The following is a 21,156-nucleotide window of genomic DNA, read 5'->3' as shown; positions in this document are numbered from 1 at the left end:
CGATATACCGCGTACGAAGCGCTTCGCATCTTCGTTTCTGATCCGCACCGCTAGGATCTGGAATGCTCTTCCAGCTTCCATTTTCCCCAGTTCTTACAACATTAGTACCTTCAAATCAAGAGTGAACAGGCATCTTCTAGGCAAGCGCGCTCCACCTTAGGCTGCATCATCGCTTACCATTAGGTGTGATTGCAGTCAAGCGCTCGTCTATAAATATAAAAAAAAAAAAAAAAAAAACTTTCTGGTTTGATCAAGCGAAGGCTGAGCAAAGATGTACCGCCAAGTTATTTAGCGTTCTGGTACGATGCTGCGTAGAAACTGACCACCGGTATGGGTCTAATATACTATTTACCCGTAAAGCTTAGCCCGCGACCATCTTACACTGAATCTCTTTACTTTACCAACAGGTGTGATTTATTTATTCCACTACAATTTAGTTCTTGACTGCAATCTCATCTTATCTGATGATAAGTGATGATGCAGTCTAAGATGGTAGCGGGTTAACCTGTTAGGGAGAATGGTAGTCATATCCCTAATTGGTTTCTACGCGACATCGCAACAGTTACTAACTAACTTAGCGGTACGCATTTGTCGGAAGGGCGATAACTAGCCAAGGCCAAAGCCTCCCACCAGACCAGACCAGAGAATGTTCAGAAATTATAAATAAATTTCCCCCGCCAGGAGTCGAACACGGGACCTCCTACTTAAATTCATAGTGCTACCCGTTGCGCCGGAGGTCGTAAAAACTGCAGTGCAAGGCTAACTTGTAGTGGAATAAAAAAAGGACATATTTTTATAGTTTACTTATTTATTTCAATAACGTGCATTATTCGTTATCATCAGCACAGGTCTCTTCTCCCGTAGGAGAGACGGTTTAAGAGCATAAATCCACCACGCTGCTCCAATGCGTGTTGATGGCCTTTATTTTATATATTGTATCAGGTAAGTGATAATAACCGGGACCGACGACTCATCGTGCTCTCGGAGAGCATCAGAGTCGATGATAAGTCGTCGGCCCCGGTTTGTCACCGCCAATTTCTCCGGACTTGCACCGAAAATTCTTTACCAAAAAATACCGAATACCTAACAATTGTCGGCGCGACCCGGGATTCGAACTCAGGAACTCGTGATCCGTAGTTAAACATGCTAACCAACGGGACCAACGGGACAGTTATTAACAAAAAGGTCACCAATCACGTGGGAAAGTCATTTCTTTTCCTGGGATTAAAAGTAGCCTATATCCGTCCGTCCATTCAAAATTCATTTTATTTTATCTTATACTTATTATAAGCACTTTTGGAACGTCAAGTATGTATGTTTGTAGTGACTCTACCACCGGTTCGAAAGGAAAATTCTACCGAGGAGAAGCCGGCAAGAAACTCAGCAGTTGCTCTTTTCCAACGTCATTTTACAATTTAACAATCATTGTTCAATCTTCTGTGAGATGAAAGCGGAGCGGCTTCCAAGTAACTATATGCCAAAAATCAAGTTGATTGATAGCTTAGTTAGGGCGTGAAGCAATGGCGTGCACTTCATACAAGTACAAAAGCACTGCCTACCCGAAAATTTTTGTATGTCTTATAAAGGAGAAGGATTTTTTCCATTTCATACCCTCTTAATTCTTTATGCATACCGTGGTCAAACACTCTATGCACGCCACTGAAGGAAGGAAAAACAACAACTTAACATACAAACTTACGCATTTATAATATTAGTTAGGATAACCAAAATAAGAAATCTCGACCCCCTTTAATCTGTGTCAAATTATGAGAGTTAGAAAAACATGTCATCAGAATTACACGCTTCAATTACAAATGGGGCTTGATTTGGGCTCGATATTAAATAGGGAGTCTGAGGAAGGGCCCGGTGCACGTGTCGCAGTCAACAGGGGACGCGCAAAATATGTTTTGATATGATAACTAACTGTACGAAATTCTATTGTTCTCTAATTGGCATTGATACAATGTGGGAGCTAAGGAGGGAGAACAAGTGACTTTTAGAAATTGGTTAAATGTGATACATATTTCGTAAATTCGAGATGCTTGAAAGAGGAAAGAAAAACATTAATTTAATTCTCTGCACTAATGATTTCTTTCTGAATTAGGAAAGCGTTTTTGACTTATAAGGAAGTGCGGGCAATTCACATTAAGGCCGGGAATATACACCAGATTTTTTCATAACCCATCAATTTACGTAAAAGTCAAAAAATATTGCTTTATAAATATACTAGCGGACCCGAGCGCCATCTGTCGGGCTGATTTTTGAATCTAAACCATCCGAGGTGCCACCCAAACGCATACCAAAAAAATCATTCAAATCGGTCCAGGCGTTTAGGAGGAGTTCAGTGACATACACACGCACACAAGAAATATATATAAATATATATAGTTATTAGTATTAAACTCTTTATTTGTATACCACAACATTTAAAATATAACAAAAACAGAAACATCGAAAGAAGTAGTAATACAAAAGGCGGCCTTATCGCTTAATAGCGATCTCTGCCAGGCAACCTTAGAATTAGGAAAAAAAAAGAAGAGGAGAATAGACTGCTGGTGGTACAAATATTAAAATACATACATGCAAATAACTACATGCCAATACATAAACTAGTGTGCACAAATAGATAAAAAGTAAATAATATAATAAATAAATAAATATAAAAATAAACTAATATATATAATAACAACACTTACAAAACTAAATACTTTAACATACAATAAATGAGTAAGTACATATATACATACTATTAAAAGTCGTTAACAATATAATGGGCCTTAACTGCTCTTTTAAATATCGCCAGTGATTTGGATCGTCGTATGCTCAATGGAAGCGCATTCCACAATTCCACAGCTCGTACGCTAAACGAACGCTTATAAAATTTAGTCTTATGATAAGGCATACACAGCGTCAGCGCACGGCACGATCTTACACCAGATTGCTCACCAAGAAAAGTGAACTTCTCTTTTAAATACGAGGGAGTATTTAGATGAAATAACACACAGTACAGAAGAGAAAGTACATGCATATCCCGGCGACGACGAATAGGAAGCCACTTGAGTTTTTGTCGAAATACGGAAACATGGTCATATTTGCGAAGGCCAAATATGAACCGAATAGCCAGATTTTGAAGACGCTCAAGTTTATTAAGCTGATCCTCGGTCAGATTAAGAAAGCTTGCATCCGCATAATCGAGAATAGATAGAAAAAGAGAATGTGCTAGCATAACTTTGGTCGGAATTGGAAGAAATGATTGCAGCCTTCGCAACGAGCTCATCGCCACAAACACTTTCTGACTCAGCTCTTTGACATGCACTGTCCATGACAATTCCCGGTCGAGGTATACACCAAGATCTTTCACAGAGTCACAAAAAGGAATAGCGATGCCATTATAAATAACAGAAGGAATGCTCAGCCAATCAACCCTCGCGATCATTCCTGAGCTACCAATAACGATAGCTTTTGATTTTGCAGGATTGACCTTTAGCCCATATTGCCTGCTCCACTCAGAAATTGCAGCCATATCATTATTTATAGCTGCAATAGCAGAACCAAGATTTTGAAGGGTAGATGAGCGATATATTTGGATATCATCTGCATACATGTGATAGAGAGAAGAGATGTTTTGAGTAATAGAGTTAATGAAAATAGAAAAAAGTAAAGGAGATAACACGCCACCCTGAGGTACCCCAGCCGCTACATCACACCAAGACGAAAAGGACTCGTCAATCTGAATGCGTTGTCGACGGCCATTGAGGTAACTCCGAAACCAGTCTATTACTGATGGAGATATGTTAATAGAGCGTAAAAGACTAAGCAAGATGTCAAAGTCAACTGTATTAAAGGCATTGCTAAAGTCAAGCAGAATAAGAATTGTTAGCTGCTTGTTATCCATCGCCCATCGAATATCATCAGTTACTTTAGCAAGAGCAGTAGCCGTACTATGACCAGGACGAAAGCCAGATTGCAAAGAACTGAGAAGGTTATTCTTATTAAGAAAGAGACTAAGTTGTTGAGATACGAGTTTTTCAAGAACTTTTGAGAGAAATGGTAATATAGAAATGGGGCGAAAATCAGAAAACGATGAAGGGTTGTTTTTTTTAGGTAGAGGAATAATCTGAGCAAACTTCCATATAGTTAAGCAAAGATAATTCTCCGTGTTTGTCTATCGATACGTACAAGTGCGTATACGTTTGCTCAGGGACCAAGATCCATTCAAGATAAACAAACAAAAGTCCCATTCGATAGCCGGATTTGACTATCTGATGGGACTTTTGTTCGAACGTTAAACACACGTCCGATCCGATAGTCGTACGGGACGTCCGAGTCGGAAACCGGCGCTAGGCGTTAATGACTTTATGGTCGATCCAAATGGCTGAAGGCGCTGTCTGCATACTTCAGAATAGAATTTTAATAGACGTCCTATTCTTCCCTCCCGAGCATCCGACTTGTAGTTGTTTCTGTAGGGATGCCAGCTCGGGAACGACTGAGTACCTACAGAAAAACCCTGACGCAAGAATCAAATGTGTATGTGTATGAGTAAAAACGATCAGATAGTCTGATTAGACAGTCGGAAACAGAATCTGACGTGTTTTGCCAGCCTTAGTGAAATGAAAGAAGGAAAAATATTTATTACGACCGATACGTCATAAGTCGAAATAAGTATATCTTTTATTTTTAACTTACATGTTCTATAGAATAAAATAATGAACATAACTCATAATACGTTGACATAAAGACACAACCAAGAGATATATGGTTTTATTTAATACAGAAATTGCCAGAGGAAAACATGTACCAATATCCTGACACTGACATGACAATAAAACTGAAATTCTTTATTTGAATTCTATGACATGCGTGTATTCCGGTCTGAATGGCGTCGTTGGCGGTGTAAAAAGGTAAAAGACGTAACACCTACGTCTCAGGTTGTTGGACACAGGGCGGTATTTTGTATGACGTGTTCCTTGCATGTCCTGCGAAGTCTTGCTGCTTATAGGAGATTGTTTGTCGCTTACCATCGGATGGGCCATCAGATTGGTCCGTCACTTATAACTATAAAAGATACTAAAATTTGTGGTGTGCCAAATCAGCACTTTGCACTTCGCCAATGTCACGTTTATTGATAGATCCACAAAGAGAGTTAAACTTATTTTTGTAAGGTTATTGTTACAGACCCCGCCAATAATCCAAAAATTGATGCAACGCCCATACGTCAAATTGTCTATGGCTTCACGAGCGATTTTCCGCTTTAGCGACGCCAAAGCGATAATATGATTTTAATTAAACGGAACCGTAGCTGATCCAAATGATGCGCTTTGCAGACTTACCCTCTTTTAGCAGTTTGTGATAGGGTGACCAAAATATTTTATGGACTTGTATCGCCAGTAATTCTTTTTAAAATTCTAATTAAAACTTTCATTTATTGAAAAGTGGGCTTTTGAAACGTCAGGTCTGTCTGTTTGTAGTGACTCGTCCTCGGTGTAAAGAGGGCAACTGCCTCAGTTCGATTGCTCAGTTGGCTAAATTTTGTAAGATGCCAGCCCTAAATTGGCGTGCCTCTACAACATATGTACGCAAGAAATAATAGGTAATCGTGAAAACTCACCAACCTGCATTGGAACAACGCAGTGGGTATTTTCACTAAAACCCTATGTCTCCAAAGTGAGAACTCTATACAGCATTGGGACATTGATAGGCTGATAATGATGATGGTGACGATAAATAGGCGTCTACCTTAAACCTACTACAAACTGACAAAAACAGAGAAACTAAGTATTATATATCAATATATTTTTAGTTAAACTAGTCGAAGGCAGCAACGTTTCACAGTTCAACTGACGAATTTAGTTGATGCATTAGGTTATAATTCCTTTATTACGAAATTGGTGGTTAATTATAAATGCATTTAAAAAAAGTTAAGTTCGTGATCAAATAGGTACACAGTTTGCAGCACAGCCTCTTCGGAAACTAAGTATATGAAAAATGGGGAGATCCGTAAAAGAACTGGAGTTACCGACATAGCTAAACGAGTATCAAAAATGAAGTTGGAATGAGCTGGCACATAGCTCGGATAGACGATGAGTTCCAGGTTAAGAAGTCAGGCTTAAGTTTTTATTTCAGTTAAACAATCGAAATCATAGATGTCCTCGATTTGACTCACATTATCGTCACCCTCAATATCCCTATGTCCATTCGCACATGTTTCGTAGCAATACAACTGTGCCACCATACCTAATAGCACACTACGATCTAAATATTCGCCTGCAAAGGTGAGCATACATAATAAGGCAGGTATAGGTACCTACAAGGACTGTAACAATCAGGTATACATACTTATAACAAACCTTTAATATTTATTTAAATTTTAATTAACGGAAGCTTAAATTATATAGATAGAGAACCCATATTTTTATTTAATTTCCGTCCGTCCGTCTGCCTGTTCGCGCATCACGAGGAAACTATTGATCTGGTTCAATTTGGTATACTTATAGCTGATATTCTTCCGGAAAGGAACCCATTTGTTTTTCGGGATAAAAATGTTATTTTATGAAGAACTCGTGAATTTGATTGGACCAATTCGGGACGACTTGCAAGAGCTTACTGACCGAACCGCGTAACACTCAAAGGATTCGCCAAAAAAACCGACAGCCGTGTGGAGCACTCAAAGCGAGCGGCTCGTTGCTCGCTGGTTTCCCCGTAACACGACGTACTGACTGCACGAATGCTCGCGATATAACAAGTTACATTACGCCCAGTATTGTACGCTCATTATCAGTACCCACCTTTAGTCTAGCAGTTGGATGTTGATAGTCGAGGACGATAATAGTTTTAACTATAAGTGACTGTACTTTTCTTGAGGGAGAATTCGGCCGTGGCTGGTTTACCCTACCAAAGAAAAGTGCCACTCATTAGAGTTCCAGTACGAGGCCGCATAGATACCGATTATAGGTTACCAAAGGATTAGGTTGGGCCCGCTACCATCTTCGTCTGGGTCATCACTTTTGACCTTTGGGGTAACACCAAGTGGATCAAATAAAATACCTAGTATATAACAAAGTATTTTTTTAGTCACGATATATTTAAAGTTATCGTTAGTTTTGATAATCACAGTACAGGAAGAGACAAAATAATACCAAAACATTTCATTTAATTTTTAATTATTTCAACTCCCAATAATTTTAGACATGACACGAAATATATTTACACAGATTTACAAACAATATAAGCCAGGAAGACAATTTCACTCACTGTTGATTAATAAAAAGTTTTTTTTTTATTGAAAGGCTATTAATAAATCCACGAATATTTAAACACAATTTTTTTAAAACTAGATGTGCCCTGCGGCTTCACCCGCGTAAATTACATGACACAGCGTACTGCAACCGATCCTAAACTTACCTCAATAAATCAGATACCAAAAATGAAGATTTTTCAATCGTTAAAATGCCAAATATACAAACCTATGATATTAAGGTACAGGTAGTATTTCAAAATATTAAAAAAAATGGCTGAGGTTTGGGCGAATAATATATCTGTTCTTGGTCTTGTAGCTTTAATCACCCACTATTCGAAATCTTCAATCACGTAAACATTGCAAATCGCAAATGCCCGTCCCGATGATCTACACTCGTTTTGCCTTATTTAAAATACTTCGAATTCCCTATAAAAGTTACCGCATATTGTCTCATATAATATATTTTCATTTCTGGCTGCATACTAGGTATTCTAGCAGGGAAAAATCTGCCATTTAGCCAAAAAAAGTAGCAAGTCTACATTTTAACGAAAGGAAACTCAAGTTTTTTAACAATTCAATAGTAATAGGTATCAACTTAAAGCGGTCCAATCGGAAAAGATTTGTATTTTGTTTTTTTTTTTTGATCTAGTTGGTCCCATTAAAATTTGGTGAAGAACATCGGAATTCATCGCCGGACGACAGATTTTGTGGCGGGATGTGAAATAGTATACAGTGTAGGAAACTAAGCGCTTTTTAAACAAATTGCCAAAAAGTATGTTTAATATTATCTGTTATATTTAGATCATCTACGTATTCTTCCACTTATGCCTGAACTGACTGACTTAAATGTATGAGATTAGAATTCTTATCTTATCCTGAATGACAATTGGTTGAAAAAATTCAATATGGATGCCGTGCGGCGCCATTTCCAAATTACAAAACTGCACGCAGTATTCGACAGTGGAGTCATTTATTTATTTTTATTAAGTAATTTTATTATAACTTATTCTATCTACAACATAAATTAAATTGAAATATTGACAATCGAGAAGAACTTAGTTACTAGGAAAAATATTTACGAAAAATATAATTTATTGATTTTATTACAACCATTCGTTGGTAACCAGATAGATGCAGTTGATGTTTCCGAAACGGTCCATTCCTCGTGTTGAGTAACTTTTGTGAGTTACAAACTGGTGTCTACCTGTCATTATAAAAAAAACCGATAAGTATACAATGCCGATTTCTGCCTCGTTATTCTATTATAAGAACTCGATTTTCCGGGTCGGACCAAAAATTATTGATTTTTCTGTTAAAACTTTTAGTACCAGCCCAGAGTTATGTAATTTGCGGTGTTCAGTCCCGTGCGTCGTCTCACGGTACTTCATATAACAGTTTAACTAACGGTAGCTGTTATTATAAATGTTAAATCCGTGTTTGGTATATGTTTAGAGATATACTAACCTAACCCAACACGCTTCTCTAATGTGGTTCGGTGGGATGAAGGCTTTTGAGAGAGATAGGCCTAACAGTGACACGTTAATAGGCTGGTGACAATGGTACTGCCGATGTCAAAACGTATTTGTATGGAGGCAACAAAATTGAAACATTCAGTTAAAGTGAAGCTATCCTAGTCGAGAGTTGAAACAGGGACTTCACATACTTACAGTGTCTACTTTACTGGCATAGGCATCTTGAAGATAGGCTTCGGTTTCTGCGTGTGTCATGACCCCTCCTTGAGTTTTCCATTCTCGTTAACCTTTGTTATCCGCTCCATCACCTCGTGGTTGTATGTAGAGTGTAGCATTAAGCCGAGTACACCAGCCCTGTATAGAGCAAAGATATTAAATTTATGATATCAGAAATGAGGAGATCCGTAGAAGAACTAGTGTTACCGACATAGCTCAACGAGTCGTTTAGCTAAAGTGGCAATGGCACATCAGCTCGGAGTACCGATGGACGGTAGGGTCCCAAGGTGCTGGAATGGCGACCCCCCACCGGAAAATACAGTGTTGGCTTCCAAACAGGACAGGCGTCATCAGAATATTCGCTGGGAGCCGCTGGAAACAAGCGGCCTAGGACCGTGAATTTTGGGACTCCCTAATAAAGACCTATCCTATCTAGTCCACGTCTATCGGTTGAAGTATTTATTGATGATGATCATAAAAAAAAATCATAAATAAACCAAATTTGGAAAGTTCATACTAATGAAAAACTCAACAACAACTTTTCAGAGTAAAAAAAAATTGGTTGTCTGTAAAGTCGGCCTACTGACGATAGTTGAACGTGACAACGTCGCAAGAAAATACTGATGGAATGGTTGCATTTTCCAAAAGAAAATTATAATTTTATTTTTTTGATAGATATTATCGTTGCTATAAACAATTGACACCACATTCACTTTTCACTGCACTTCATCCTTGCCGAAAACATGTAAATGTATTACTGTATAGAAGTTGTCCTGGCGGACGCATCGCTCACTCAAGTAGGAGAGAGACAGATGTTGAACGCGGAAGCCTCTGTGCCTCTTTGTCGCTCGTTCCGCGCTCTCGGTAAACTTAAAACTAAAGCTACGAGGGTTCCAAACGCGTCCTGGTCTAAGAAGAAGCCCACAACCAACTTAGCCGGGTATTTTCTTTTTTTTTGTTATCATCATCTCACATTGTCATTTAAAATTATTAGAAGAGCAACCTGGTTAGAGCAATCATTCATACCCAAGCTTTTTTATCGATTTTACGTAGTCCTTTATACTATAATAGGACTTTTCTATAAGCATACGTTTAATACAAACTTTGAACTTTTTAAGAGACATCTCCAAGATTTCAATGGGTAGTTTATTGTACAACCACAAGTTTAGTAGTAGCTTTTTGTGACATATCTCGTCCGAGACGTAAGCAGTCCCACAATGCTTATTTCTGCCGCTAAGAAGCATTGTTGCAATACTCTTGTCTGGTCTGAAGGGCTTAAAAGCAAATGAGGCTTAGCAGATAACGGCTTATGCGGTGATAGCGCATTGGGTAGGAGCTCGACTTCTATCTCGCCGAGTTCGAATCCCAGCACTCACCTCTAACATTCCTAAGTTATGTGCGTTTTAAGTAATTATAATATTACTTGCTTCAACGGTTAAGGAAAACAAAGTGAGAAGACCTGCATGCCTGAGAGTTCTACATAATGTTCTTAAAGGTGTCTGGAGTCCACCACTCCGCACTAGGCCAGCGTGGTGGACAACGGCCTTGACACCTTCTCATTCTGGGTGGAGACCCGTGCTTCTCTAGTTGACCGCTAATGGGTAAATGTGATGATGATGAGGTTTAACATATACGCCTCAGATTGATTACTTCGCCTTTTATCGAGTATAAGACAAGTTAAAAATTTAATTATAAAATTTTATAAATTTATAATGCATATAAATTTTTTTTCGGAACCGACATGATTTGAACCTGCGACTCTCTGGCAAACGCGGCCTGAGCGCTTTATCCAATTAAGCTACGGCCCTCCTACCGTCGATGCCGAAATTAGTATATGCCTTTCACAGCAGTCTTATAGCGACTGTAGCGCCATCTAGTAGAAAACGTTGCAGTTTTCGATCTACTTTTTCAAAGGTCCATATTACAATGAGACACGTTTGAAACAAGACATTGCTTTTTTATAATTTTTCTAGTTTTTATTAGTGTTTTTACCCACACTTGGGGAAATTATCAATTTCAAAATAAATTTAAAATATAATATGACAAGTTAAAAATTGAATTATAAAATTTTATTACATATAATTTTTTTTCGGAACCAACAGGATTTGAACTGGCGACTCTCTGGCAATCCAATCCAAGTGTAGGTAAAAACACTAATAAAAACTACAAAAATGAATTATAAAACTTTTAATCTACCTGGAAGCCATAGCAAGTCTGATATTCCTCTCCTGTTCAACCAGTTCATCTAGCCTGAGCCACTCCCGAACTCGCTCCATATCGATCTCAGCACGCCTTAATTTCTCCCACTGGTAGTGCTTGAGGCAGGACTTCTTTGGTGCCCGACAGAACTCCCCGGTTGGCTCGAACGCGTTGCGTACCAGCGGACAACCGCATACGTCTGTGTCGCTCACTTTGGGATCTTTAAAGTGTTCCGGGCACATCACCTGGTATACAAACATTTTAGCTGGTAAAAATGGTAAGTTCCCAACGAGTCACAGTGTGACACGATTGTGTGACAGGTCAGTGTTACATGTCATCATAATGATTACAAATAATTAGCACTCCACAGGCAAAGTCGACTTTTAGTAACTTGTTTATGTTTATTTTTATTATCTACAAGGGTACCCAGCCCGCTACGCCGGGCTAGATTTTGCTTTATTTTATTTAAACAATAAACTTACATCATTAAATTTTTAATTTAAGTCTCATAATATATGAAACCATTTATTTATCTCCGTATTCATTCTCTTCTATTCTCTTCTCGAGCGGGTGAAGATCATTATCTACACCCATGTACACCGAACAATAGAATATCATCATAGTAAATAAAAGCTGTATTTGACAGTTTGTCAGCTCAAAAATAGGAGGGCTCCGATCGTCCCCAAACTTTACAGGATTACTCGCCAGGTCAATCCGGAGATGCCCTGAAAGTTTCATTGAAATCGGTCGGCCGTTTCGGAGCCTATACGGAACATACCCACCCTCTTTTATATATATATATATAGATAGAAGATAGAAGATATGTTCTTAAGTATTTATGAATGAGTATACTCATTCATACATAAATATATATATATAAACTAATATACAGTTCAAATATATATCAATATATAGTTCAAATAGCAGGTCATAATATATTGAAGAACAAATATATATATATATATATATATATATATATATATCAACTTACCCGTAATCTCTTGCAATACGTGGCATTTATAGGGTTATAGTAATCGCAGAACATGCTCTGCCCGTCGATTCGCGTCCGGTGTCGACTGCCGAAGGACGCCTGTGCTTCGTACTTAACGAAACACTTCTCCATATGTTTGACGGCCGTGCGAGAGTGTATCTCATGGCCGCAAGTGATGCAGTACATCGAGGTTTCATCATCTGCTTCCTGCGAAATAATCATTGAATTAAATAGATAAATAAAACTTTAAATATAAAATAAATTTTAATATAAAAATTTATTCCGGTCTAAGAGGAATCCAATAAATCAAATATCATTAAGATTGGTCCAGCCGTTCTTGAGTTATAAATGGTGTAACTAACACAACTTTCATTTATATATATAGATTTTAAATAGTCCTTTACAAAAATATTTTAGGTATTATATTAAATAAGAACATTAATTTAGGAAATTTAATATTTTATCATTAGGAACATATTAGCAGTTTTTTATTTATTGTTGATTTACGTTGCGTAGCATTGAATTGTCACTCGAGATGTCAAAGGTTGAAATATATATATTTTTTTTTATTAACGATAGGCCAGCGTTTGACGACAATCATGCCCGTTAGAAAACAATGATGAGGTCTAGGTTGGAGCACGCATGCCTAGAAAAAGCCTATTCACTCTAGCCTTGAAGGTACTCAAATTATACGTGGCAGGAAACACAGTTGCCGGGAGGGCGTTCCACATCTTAGCGGCACGTATGAGAAATGTGGATAAAAAACGTTTCGTGCGTGTTGATGGAATATCAACCACATAAGGATGCCAACATATGTACTGTGAGGGAAGATTGTCAAACAATTAAAAGATGTAAACCGTTTTTTGTTGTGCTTGTATCAAGAATCAGGAATAAGGGAGTGTTTCGCCCCAATTTTATAAAATATCTAACATATATATTATTATAAATATCTCTTAAAATTAATTCATGAGATTGGAATTCTAATGTAAGAATTTCAGAAATCCATTAGTTAAGAAAATGTTATTTTCTTTGCGGAAAATGCATGCTGTGTTTACTTTTGTATGATTTTACATACAGTGTGCATGCTCGAAAATTTAATGTATATTACATAATGTAAAAATCGCTAGTAAACTTTAATAAATAAACACATAATTTTAAATAAAGCGTTTTTCCTAATACATTATACTAGATGTGCCCTGCGGCTTCGCCCGCGTATTTTTGGGAGGCAGCATACTGCTAAATAGTCTACACCTATAGTCATATAAAATGAGATTTTTTGACAAACTATTATTTTTTTTATAACTATTTTTTTTTATTACTTTTTATTTCTTTATCTATTACGTAATTTTTTTTTTCAATGAAAAGTATACTATATTATTTCTAATACCTCCAAAAATATGTTTCCAAAGTATCATGATGATCGGTTCAGTAGTTTTTACGTTAAAGCGTAACAAACAAACTTACATTCACATTTATAATATTAGTTTGTTTCTTATTCTTCAGTCAAATTGCTGCCCAACTACGGACCTGGTTTCTGCCTGCCGGTTGGCTTTCAGCAAGGAGATTAAAGGTAAGGTTGACGGCCGACTGGCGCAGTGGGCAGCGACCCTGCTTTCTGAGTCCAAGGCCGTGGGTTCGATTCCCACAACTGGAAAATGTTTGTGTGATGAGCATAAGTGTTTTTCAGTGTCTGGGTGTTTATATGTATTTTCTAAGTATTTATATATATATAATTCCTAAAAATATTCATCAGTCATCTTAGTACCCATAACACAAGCTACGCTTACTTTGGGGCTAGGTGGCGATGTGTGTATTGTCGTAGTATATTTATTTATTATTTATTATTATTATTTAAGGTTACTCCGGCTCAATAAACCCTTCATTAGGGTTCCGCGACTCGTATAACTCAAGTAAATAGTTAAGTGGTTAATGTGGACATTACAAGTTTATAAAATATATATATAATAATGTGGTGCTAAGAACAATCAGTGTTTTTTTTTTATAAACACCGAACTTTCCGCTCTAACATATTGGTCTAAGAGGGAAGTAGGGATGTTTTGTTGAAAACAAAAGAAAGGAATATTTTTATTTCTATACCTTTTCATCGCTGTTCAGTATAGTTGTATGCTTGGCTCGGGCGAGCAAATTGTCCAAATCCACATGTTGCTTGTCCAAAGCTCGTAAGGCTGCCTGTGCACGAGCGAGACTGCTACGTACCCCTTCTAGGGCCTTGCGATTTTGTTGCTCCGCTACGCAAGTAGCTAGCGACCACTCTTGTATTCTTTGCGGTAGGACCTATGACAAAATTATAATATTATAATCCTATTAACGCTCCACAGAATCGTGAAGTTGTTTTCGTGTAACAAAACGCTGGAACTTCAGAGTAAAATTGAACTTATAAAAAAAAAAAATATATATATATACTACGACAATATACACATCGCCATCTAGCCCCAAAGTAAGCGTAGCTTGTGTTATGGGTACTAAGATGACTGATGAAAAATTATATGAATAATATACGTAAATTCTTATAATATATATAGATAAACACCCAGACACTGAAAAACATTCATGTTCATCACACAAACATTGTCCAGTTATGGGAATCGAACCCACGGCCTTGGCTCAGAAAGCAGGGTCGCTGCCCACTGCGCAAATCGGCCGTCAAAATCTCCATCTCTAATCTCCATCACTTATCTCCAAACTTCTCTCCAATTCATCTCCTTATCTCAATTCATCTACGAATGACAAGGTAGTTTGGAAGCAGCCAGCCTCGCTCTCATCTCCCGCAAAATAGAAAAATGATTGTAAATGTTGATGTTGGAAAAGAGCAACTACTGAGTTTCTTGCCGGCTCTTCTCGGTAGAATCTGCTTTCCGAACCGGTGGTAGAGTCACTACAAACATACAAACTTGACGTTTCAAAAGCGCTTATAAAGTAGGCCTACTTGAAATAAATGAATTTGAATTTGAATTTGAATGTGACAAATCTCAAATTTGTCACAATGCTACAGCTAGGCTCTAGGCTAGACAGTTCACTTGTAAATGAAAAATAGCAATATGGAACTTGCGACTCTAAAACAAGTAGCATTAGGTCAATTTTGCTATGAAGTTAAAGACGACACGTTTGCGAGCATGCAAATCTCAGACTAAAGGCGCAATTGAATCACGGTTCAATGAGATATGTCTTAGAAAAGATCATGAATGAATATAGTATTACTCAATATGGTTATTTATTTGTAACCTAGATTGTAAAGTCAAAGTCAAAGTCAAATATTTCTTTATTCAAATAGACACATAGATGGCACTTTTAATGCGTTGATTATATACAAAATGGATACATAGCAGTGAGTAGTGATAGCGATTACTACAATTGTAAACTTAAAACTAAAGCTACGAGGGTTCCAAACGCGCCCTGGTCTAAGAAGAAGCCCAAACTTAGCCTTGTTCTATTTGTTATCACAGTCTCACATTGTCATTAGAAAATATTTAAGAAGCAACCTGGTTAGAGCAATGGTTCACACCCAAGCTTTTTATCGCTTGTTCTATAAGCTTTCGCTTAATACAAACTTTGAACTTTTTAAGAGACATCACCAAGCTATACTCAACCGGTAATTTATTGTTGTTATCAATTTCCTTTAAATGAATTGCTTATTTCGTGTAGTCTAGTGTACTGCATTGCAAGTTTATTTTTGCTTCTAACGTTCAAATTGTTGCAGTCACATTTTCTTTTAAATTTTGATATATTTTTGTGAACATACATTAAATTTTCAAAATGTGTATGAACACTGACGCCCACTTTCACTAACTATTATCAAGGTAATGCCTAAATAAGCATACATATCGACCGTCCACCAATACCTAAGAGTTTAGAAATACTTACTTGATATATCCTAGCTGTGGCTAATCGCATCCCGCATTGGGCCGAGCAGTACTTAGATCCATATTGCGCCGCGCGGGAACATTGCGGCCCGTAACATTGTCGCGGCTCCACAGTCTGCAAATGTGATATTGACTCTTCTGGTTCGTAAACTTCACGCTCGTGGTGCTTCTTCTTTATCTTTATGCGGTTACTACTGTAAACAAAATAAAGTAACAAGGTCTAAATCCTGAGTATCGTAGACTATATGGAATTTAGTCTAGGACAATTTTCTATAAAAGATTTGTACAATGTACATTGTAACTCTCAACGCTACTCAGAATCCTTTGCTATAAAAGCTGCAACGCTGTGGAATGCAAATGCCGCGTTAGGAATCTTTATTCTTCTTCTTCTTTTTGGTTTTTTGGTTCTGCGCGCTGAGCGATTGAACCATAGTCAATTGCTTATTCTGTGGTCAAGTGTTTTTCTTATTTATACATTTTATTTTTTTCGGAATCTTTATTATTCATTATGAATATGTTGTTTGCATATACAGGATGTCCGAAAACTTGACGATAAAATGGTACCAGCCGAGAGGCCAACTCATACGAGTTCTGGGAAAAATAAGGAAAACAATTCATGTCACTCAGTGAAGTAGTAGATAGACATTTATCAAAAAAGGACACCCTTGGTCGCATTTTTAGGTACCTTGATCACAAATTTCTCAATTTGGAAGTGATTTTTTTATTGACGTCATCTAGAATAACCGTGCTATAGTCGAAACTACAAATAAACGAAATAAACATTGTAAATTTAGTAAAATACATTAAGTTTGATTGAGTCATGGTTTAGAAAAACTTTGTCAGTTAACTTTGACACTTGATTTTGAAAAAAAAAAGTATGAGACTACCCTAGGCAACTTTTTTCAAAAGATGTCCATCCCCTGTGTATGCATGTATGTATCTTTAGCATATATTCTTATAGTAAATATTTATGTTATTCTTATAGTAAATATATAAGTGTAGATATGTATGTATATATTTTCTCTGAATATGTATCATCTTAACTATTAATAATATGTAATTCAGAGTGTGAATGTAAGTATTGTTTTGTTTTGTTTTAATTGCAATTTTCTGTCTCTCATGTACCTAAACTCCTCTTGTTTAGGTACCCTAGAAGAGATATTTGATATATTATATATTACCCAATTAAGATGTTGAAATAAATAAATTGTACTGAAAATAAGATAATGACAGCCTAGTGGTTAGGACTTCGACACAACTCTAACTTCACATAACATATGTATTTTGAACAATTACCTAAATATAGTAACAAAAAAGGTTGCCTGTAAGAGATTGCTTGCAGCAATAAGGCCGCCTTTGCATGTCTACATTGTGTACTGTATACTCCTTACTGTTTCTTTTCCTGTATGTTATACGTGCAATAAAGTGTTTCTTCTTCTTCTTCTTCTTCTAAATATATATTTTGAGAAGGAAATATAACTGTGTCAGTGCTACTACATCTACTGTGATCACCAAACCATTTTTCCAATGTGGTTATTATGGGCATACCCTATGGGGAAATTGGTCCAATAGTGAACTGTAATAGGCTATAGATGACTGTTGATGATATTTTGATCAGGATATTATAACAAAAAATATAGTTGCATCAGATACCTTGATATCCTAGACGCCTTCTTGCTCTTGAAGCATAATCTTTGACGACACCTCTGCTTGAGCTTGTTGTTACCGCCATACTTAAACATATCCTCGCATGCATCACAGCTAAAAAAACCAATACACTTGTGCTTTAATTTTCTTAATGACAGTAGCATACCGCATCTCCCATCCGGTTACATCCAAAAATCTCTTTAATGTCAAAAATCTATTAATAAAATTATAATTTGGGATTATTTCTAGTCTTTATGACTGTAAATCGATTCACAATGGCTTTTAAATTCAAAATTCATCTATTTTAGGCTTAACTCATAGGACTACAAAGAAAATAAATAAAATGTCAGATGGTTAATTAAAATTAAAATTAAAATGGATAAAGAAATATTAAGATAAAAAACAGCTTTGAAACATGGTTACTTCCTTTAGGGGCCTTATGTCAAATCTGAGTGATGGAAAGGATTAGTAAATCTATGTGAATGTATGTATATCCAGACATAGCTTATAAGGCTTGTTATAATGAATTTAGGTCATAATTTGCAGAAATAATCAAAACTGAACAATAAAGAAAAATATACAAGAATAGATCTTACTGCCCACAGTCATGGATCTGCAGGCAGCCAGCGCAGTCCCCGCAGCCATCCTTAGCAGGTCTCTTGGATGATTTATTCTCTGAATGGTCCTTTTCTTTACGCTTCTTTTTAATATCATCTCTTCCTACAAAAAAGTTTTCATATTGACATATCAAACTCAACCAGACTGTTTGGTGCATGCAACAGGTGCACCGTTAAGACCACTTATTAATACCTAAAAATAGTATTGAATCGATGGATATAAGCCATTCACAACTTACTCCTGCTAGACCAACTAAGACTGCCAAATTCTACAGCTTCTTAAGATTCACTTCAAAACAGTCATTTGAACCAATCCTTGGAAGGAGTTTTACAACAACTATGAATGGGCATTGTCTCTACTAACCACACTCAGTGATGATTAAATTTTGTCTACCTGAGTCTGCTTCATTTTCTCTTTTCTGTGGCCTAAACCTTGTCTTGAGAGTTGGATCTTCTTCTCTACAGCGATCACAGAAATAATTCTTTATATACTTGGCTTCCCTCTCTGATATATTAATACAATCTCCATGGTACCACTCCTCGCAAGAATCACAAGCACTGTAAATAGTTAAAGTGTATGAAAACAAGAAGCAAGAATTGCAAGAAATATAAACAACAAATTGTTTTAATATAAAATTTTTGTTTTTTTATTTGCACAGATCCTTAATTATAGTACCTAACTTATTATAGGAAAATTGTAAAAACTTTCACATCCTTGCCCTGATATTGGCAGAGTTACAAACAAACTGCTATTAACTTTCATTTACTTTTATTTGTCATATTTAACATTTATTTGTCGGCCAAGTGGTGGAGTGGGCAGCGACCCTGCTTTCTAAGTCCAAGACTGGGGGTTCAATTCCCACAAATGTTTGTGTGATGAACATGAATATTTTTCAGTATCTGGGTGTTTTTCTGTATTATTCATAAAATATTAATCAGTCATTAAATAACATAACAAAGGCTACACTTACTTTGGGGCTAGATGGCAATGTGGGTATTGTCGTATATTTATTTATTTGTTTTACATAACTCTTAAATTTAAGTTACAAGCTTAAAGATAGAGCATTCCCTCTCCACGGGAAACTTTGTATAAATAACATTGCATGGTAAAAAGGCAATAACCATATAAACTTTAGTGTTTATTTAAAAATTTGTGTACAAGAAAATATTGACATGTTGCATGGTAAAAAGGCAATAACCATATAAGTTTTAGTGTTTATTTAAAAATTTGTGTACAAGAAAATATTGACATGGTCTTTGTCAATATACACAGATAATTGGTGTCAATAATTCTTAATCCAAACTAATCAAAGGTCTTAATCCAAACTAATCAAAGGTGATAATCCAAAACACCCATTATGATCTTTCCCAAGACTCAAAGCTCAAAGATTCTTGTGCAAGACTCTTGTGGATTGAACGAAGAATATTTTTTAGTATGCCAAGATGCAAGACGGTTGGGCAAATGAGAATTTGGCCTTTTGTGTTCGTATTAACTTTATAGAAACATAAATTGTTACGTACATCATAAACCGTGAACTATCAGAAGAACGGCAAATACAGTATGCCTGGCCAGCTTGATTCAGTAACGAAGTGATCTTCGATTGCCTCTCTGGCAAATCGAACTGTTTAGCAATATCAGCTTTCTACAAAAAAGAATAAAATTAAAAATGTCACAAAAATAAAATCACTTCTGTTGTTCTTTACCTTTTTCTTTTCACTTACACTCTGTTTAGATTTCTTATCACCCATTTTATATGACATTTTTTTTTAAACCGATAACATGAAATAGAGCTTTTATTAAGTTCAATTTATCTTACAATTTTAAAGTTAATCACAAAATTGTTTGGAAGCACCTTTGCTTTGCAGCCAATGGCCATGCCGCCATAGACAATGTTTTCTTTCTTAATTTTTGTTTGGAGGCCCTGGATTGGATTATGTGTCTATACGAGACACAGATAATGTAAACTAAACATTGGGCACTATTATAATTAATGAATAATGAGACAGTTTTGAAAGTACTACAAAGTAAAAAAAAAAGTGGTGATTGCCTAGTGGGTAAGGCTGATTCGTGGAGAACGAGTGGTGGTCAGTGGTGCGTGCCGGGGCACGCACCACTGACTTTTCGGAGTTATTTGCGTTTTTAATTTCAACAATTTAAATATCACTTGCTTTAACGGCAAAGCAAAACATCGTGAGGAAACCTGCATGCCAGAGAGTGGTCCATAATATCCTCAACGGTCTATCAATCACCACTTGGCCAGTGTGGTAAACTACGGCCTTAACCCTTATTATTCTGAAAGGTGACCCGTGCCTTGTAGTTGGCCGATAATGGGTTGATGATGATTGCTAAGTTGCTAATCAGTACCCATCATCAATTATTTTCATGCATAATGATTCCAAAAAATAAATGTGTGTGGTCTCCTGATGATATCTATGGAAAGATGTGATGAGATGTATCGTGCTATAATAGTAACATCTTTATATTAAAGCTGCCGTGTGTGAAGTCCTTTACTATTATTATTATCAGAAAATTCAGAAATACGAAACTTATATATCCGACTCTAAGTGGAGTCAGCATCAGCACACAAACTGCCCTCTTTTTATTAGCAAACAACCTGTTTTGATTTGGGCGTATTAAATAATTTATTAAGAACGGCCGCTGAATTTTCTTTCGTGACATCAACTCTGTCTTTGAGATTTATTTATTGGTGGAATAGCCTCCACCGACTACCTTTCGGTTCACTTTCAAGGGATAAGGTTGTAATCCCTTTTAGATCTCAAAATCAGAATTAGTATTTGTTGGCATTTAAGTTGGAATCGCGTGTAGATCAATTTTCTTTTAATCTGTGATAAATAAATTTGACTTTTAAAAAATGCGGGTAGGTAAGCAAAAATT

At 36.5% G+C, this 21,156-nt stretch overlaps 1 protein-coding gene across 2 annotated transcripts; it reads right to left on the bottom strand.

The window, feature by feature from the left end:
• Positions 1–7,143: 7,143 nt before the first annotated feature.
• LOC120632242 (CXXC-type zinc finger protein 1-like) lies at positions 7,144–20,132 on the bottom strand. 2 transcript variants are annotated; one of them, XM_039902048.1, is made up of 11 exons: positions 19,965–20,132; positions 19,782–19,903; positions 18,655–18,818; positions 18,240–18,363; positions 17,650–17,757; positions 15,998–16,190; positions 14,213–14,410; positions 12,116–12,322; positions 11,122–11,369; positions 8,905–9,063; positions 7,144–8,441 (listed from the first exon to the last, which is right to left on the bottom strand). In XM_039902048.1, the coding sequence occupies exons 1-10, from the start codon at positions 20,019–20,021 to the stop codon at positions 8,961–8,963; spliced, it is 1,524 nt and encodes a 507-aa protein (XP_039757982.1). In that variant the 5' UTR covers positions 20,022–20,132; the 3' UTR covers positions 7,144–8,441; positions 8,905–8,960. The 2 variants fall into 2 exon arrangements, with proteins under 2 accessions (XP_039757982.1, XP_039757983.1); XM_039902049.1 differs by having other exon boundaries at positions 19,983–20,132.
• Between the last annotated feature and the right edge of the window lie 1,024 nt (positions 20,133–21,156).

Source organism: Pararge aegeria, chromosome 19 (genome assembly GCF_905163445.1).
Source record: "Pararge aegeria chromosome 19, ilParAegt1.1, whole genome shotgun sequence".
NCBI lineage: Eukaryota > Metazoa > Arthropoda > Insecta > Lepidoptera > Nymphalidae > Pararge > Pararge aegeria.
Note: the sequence above shows the minus strand (reverse complement) of the source record. Positions and strands in the feature narration are given on the sequence as shown.

Bases quoted from the DNA above. Each gene is read 5' to 3' on its own strand.
- LOC120632242 (XM_039902048.1), bottom strand. From the start codon at position 20,021: ATGTCATATAAAATGGGTGATAAGAAATCTAAACAGAGTGTAAGTGAA. The intron at 17,758-18,239 runs GTAAGATCTATT...TGGTTTTTTTAG, and splicing joins CAGATCCATGACTGTGGGCA to CTGTGATGCATGCGAGGATA. The intron at 11,370-12,115 runs GTAAGTTGATAT...TTTGTATACCAG, and splicing joins CGTATTGCAAGAGATTACGG to GTGATGTGCCCGGAACACTT.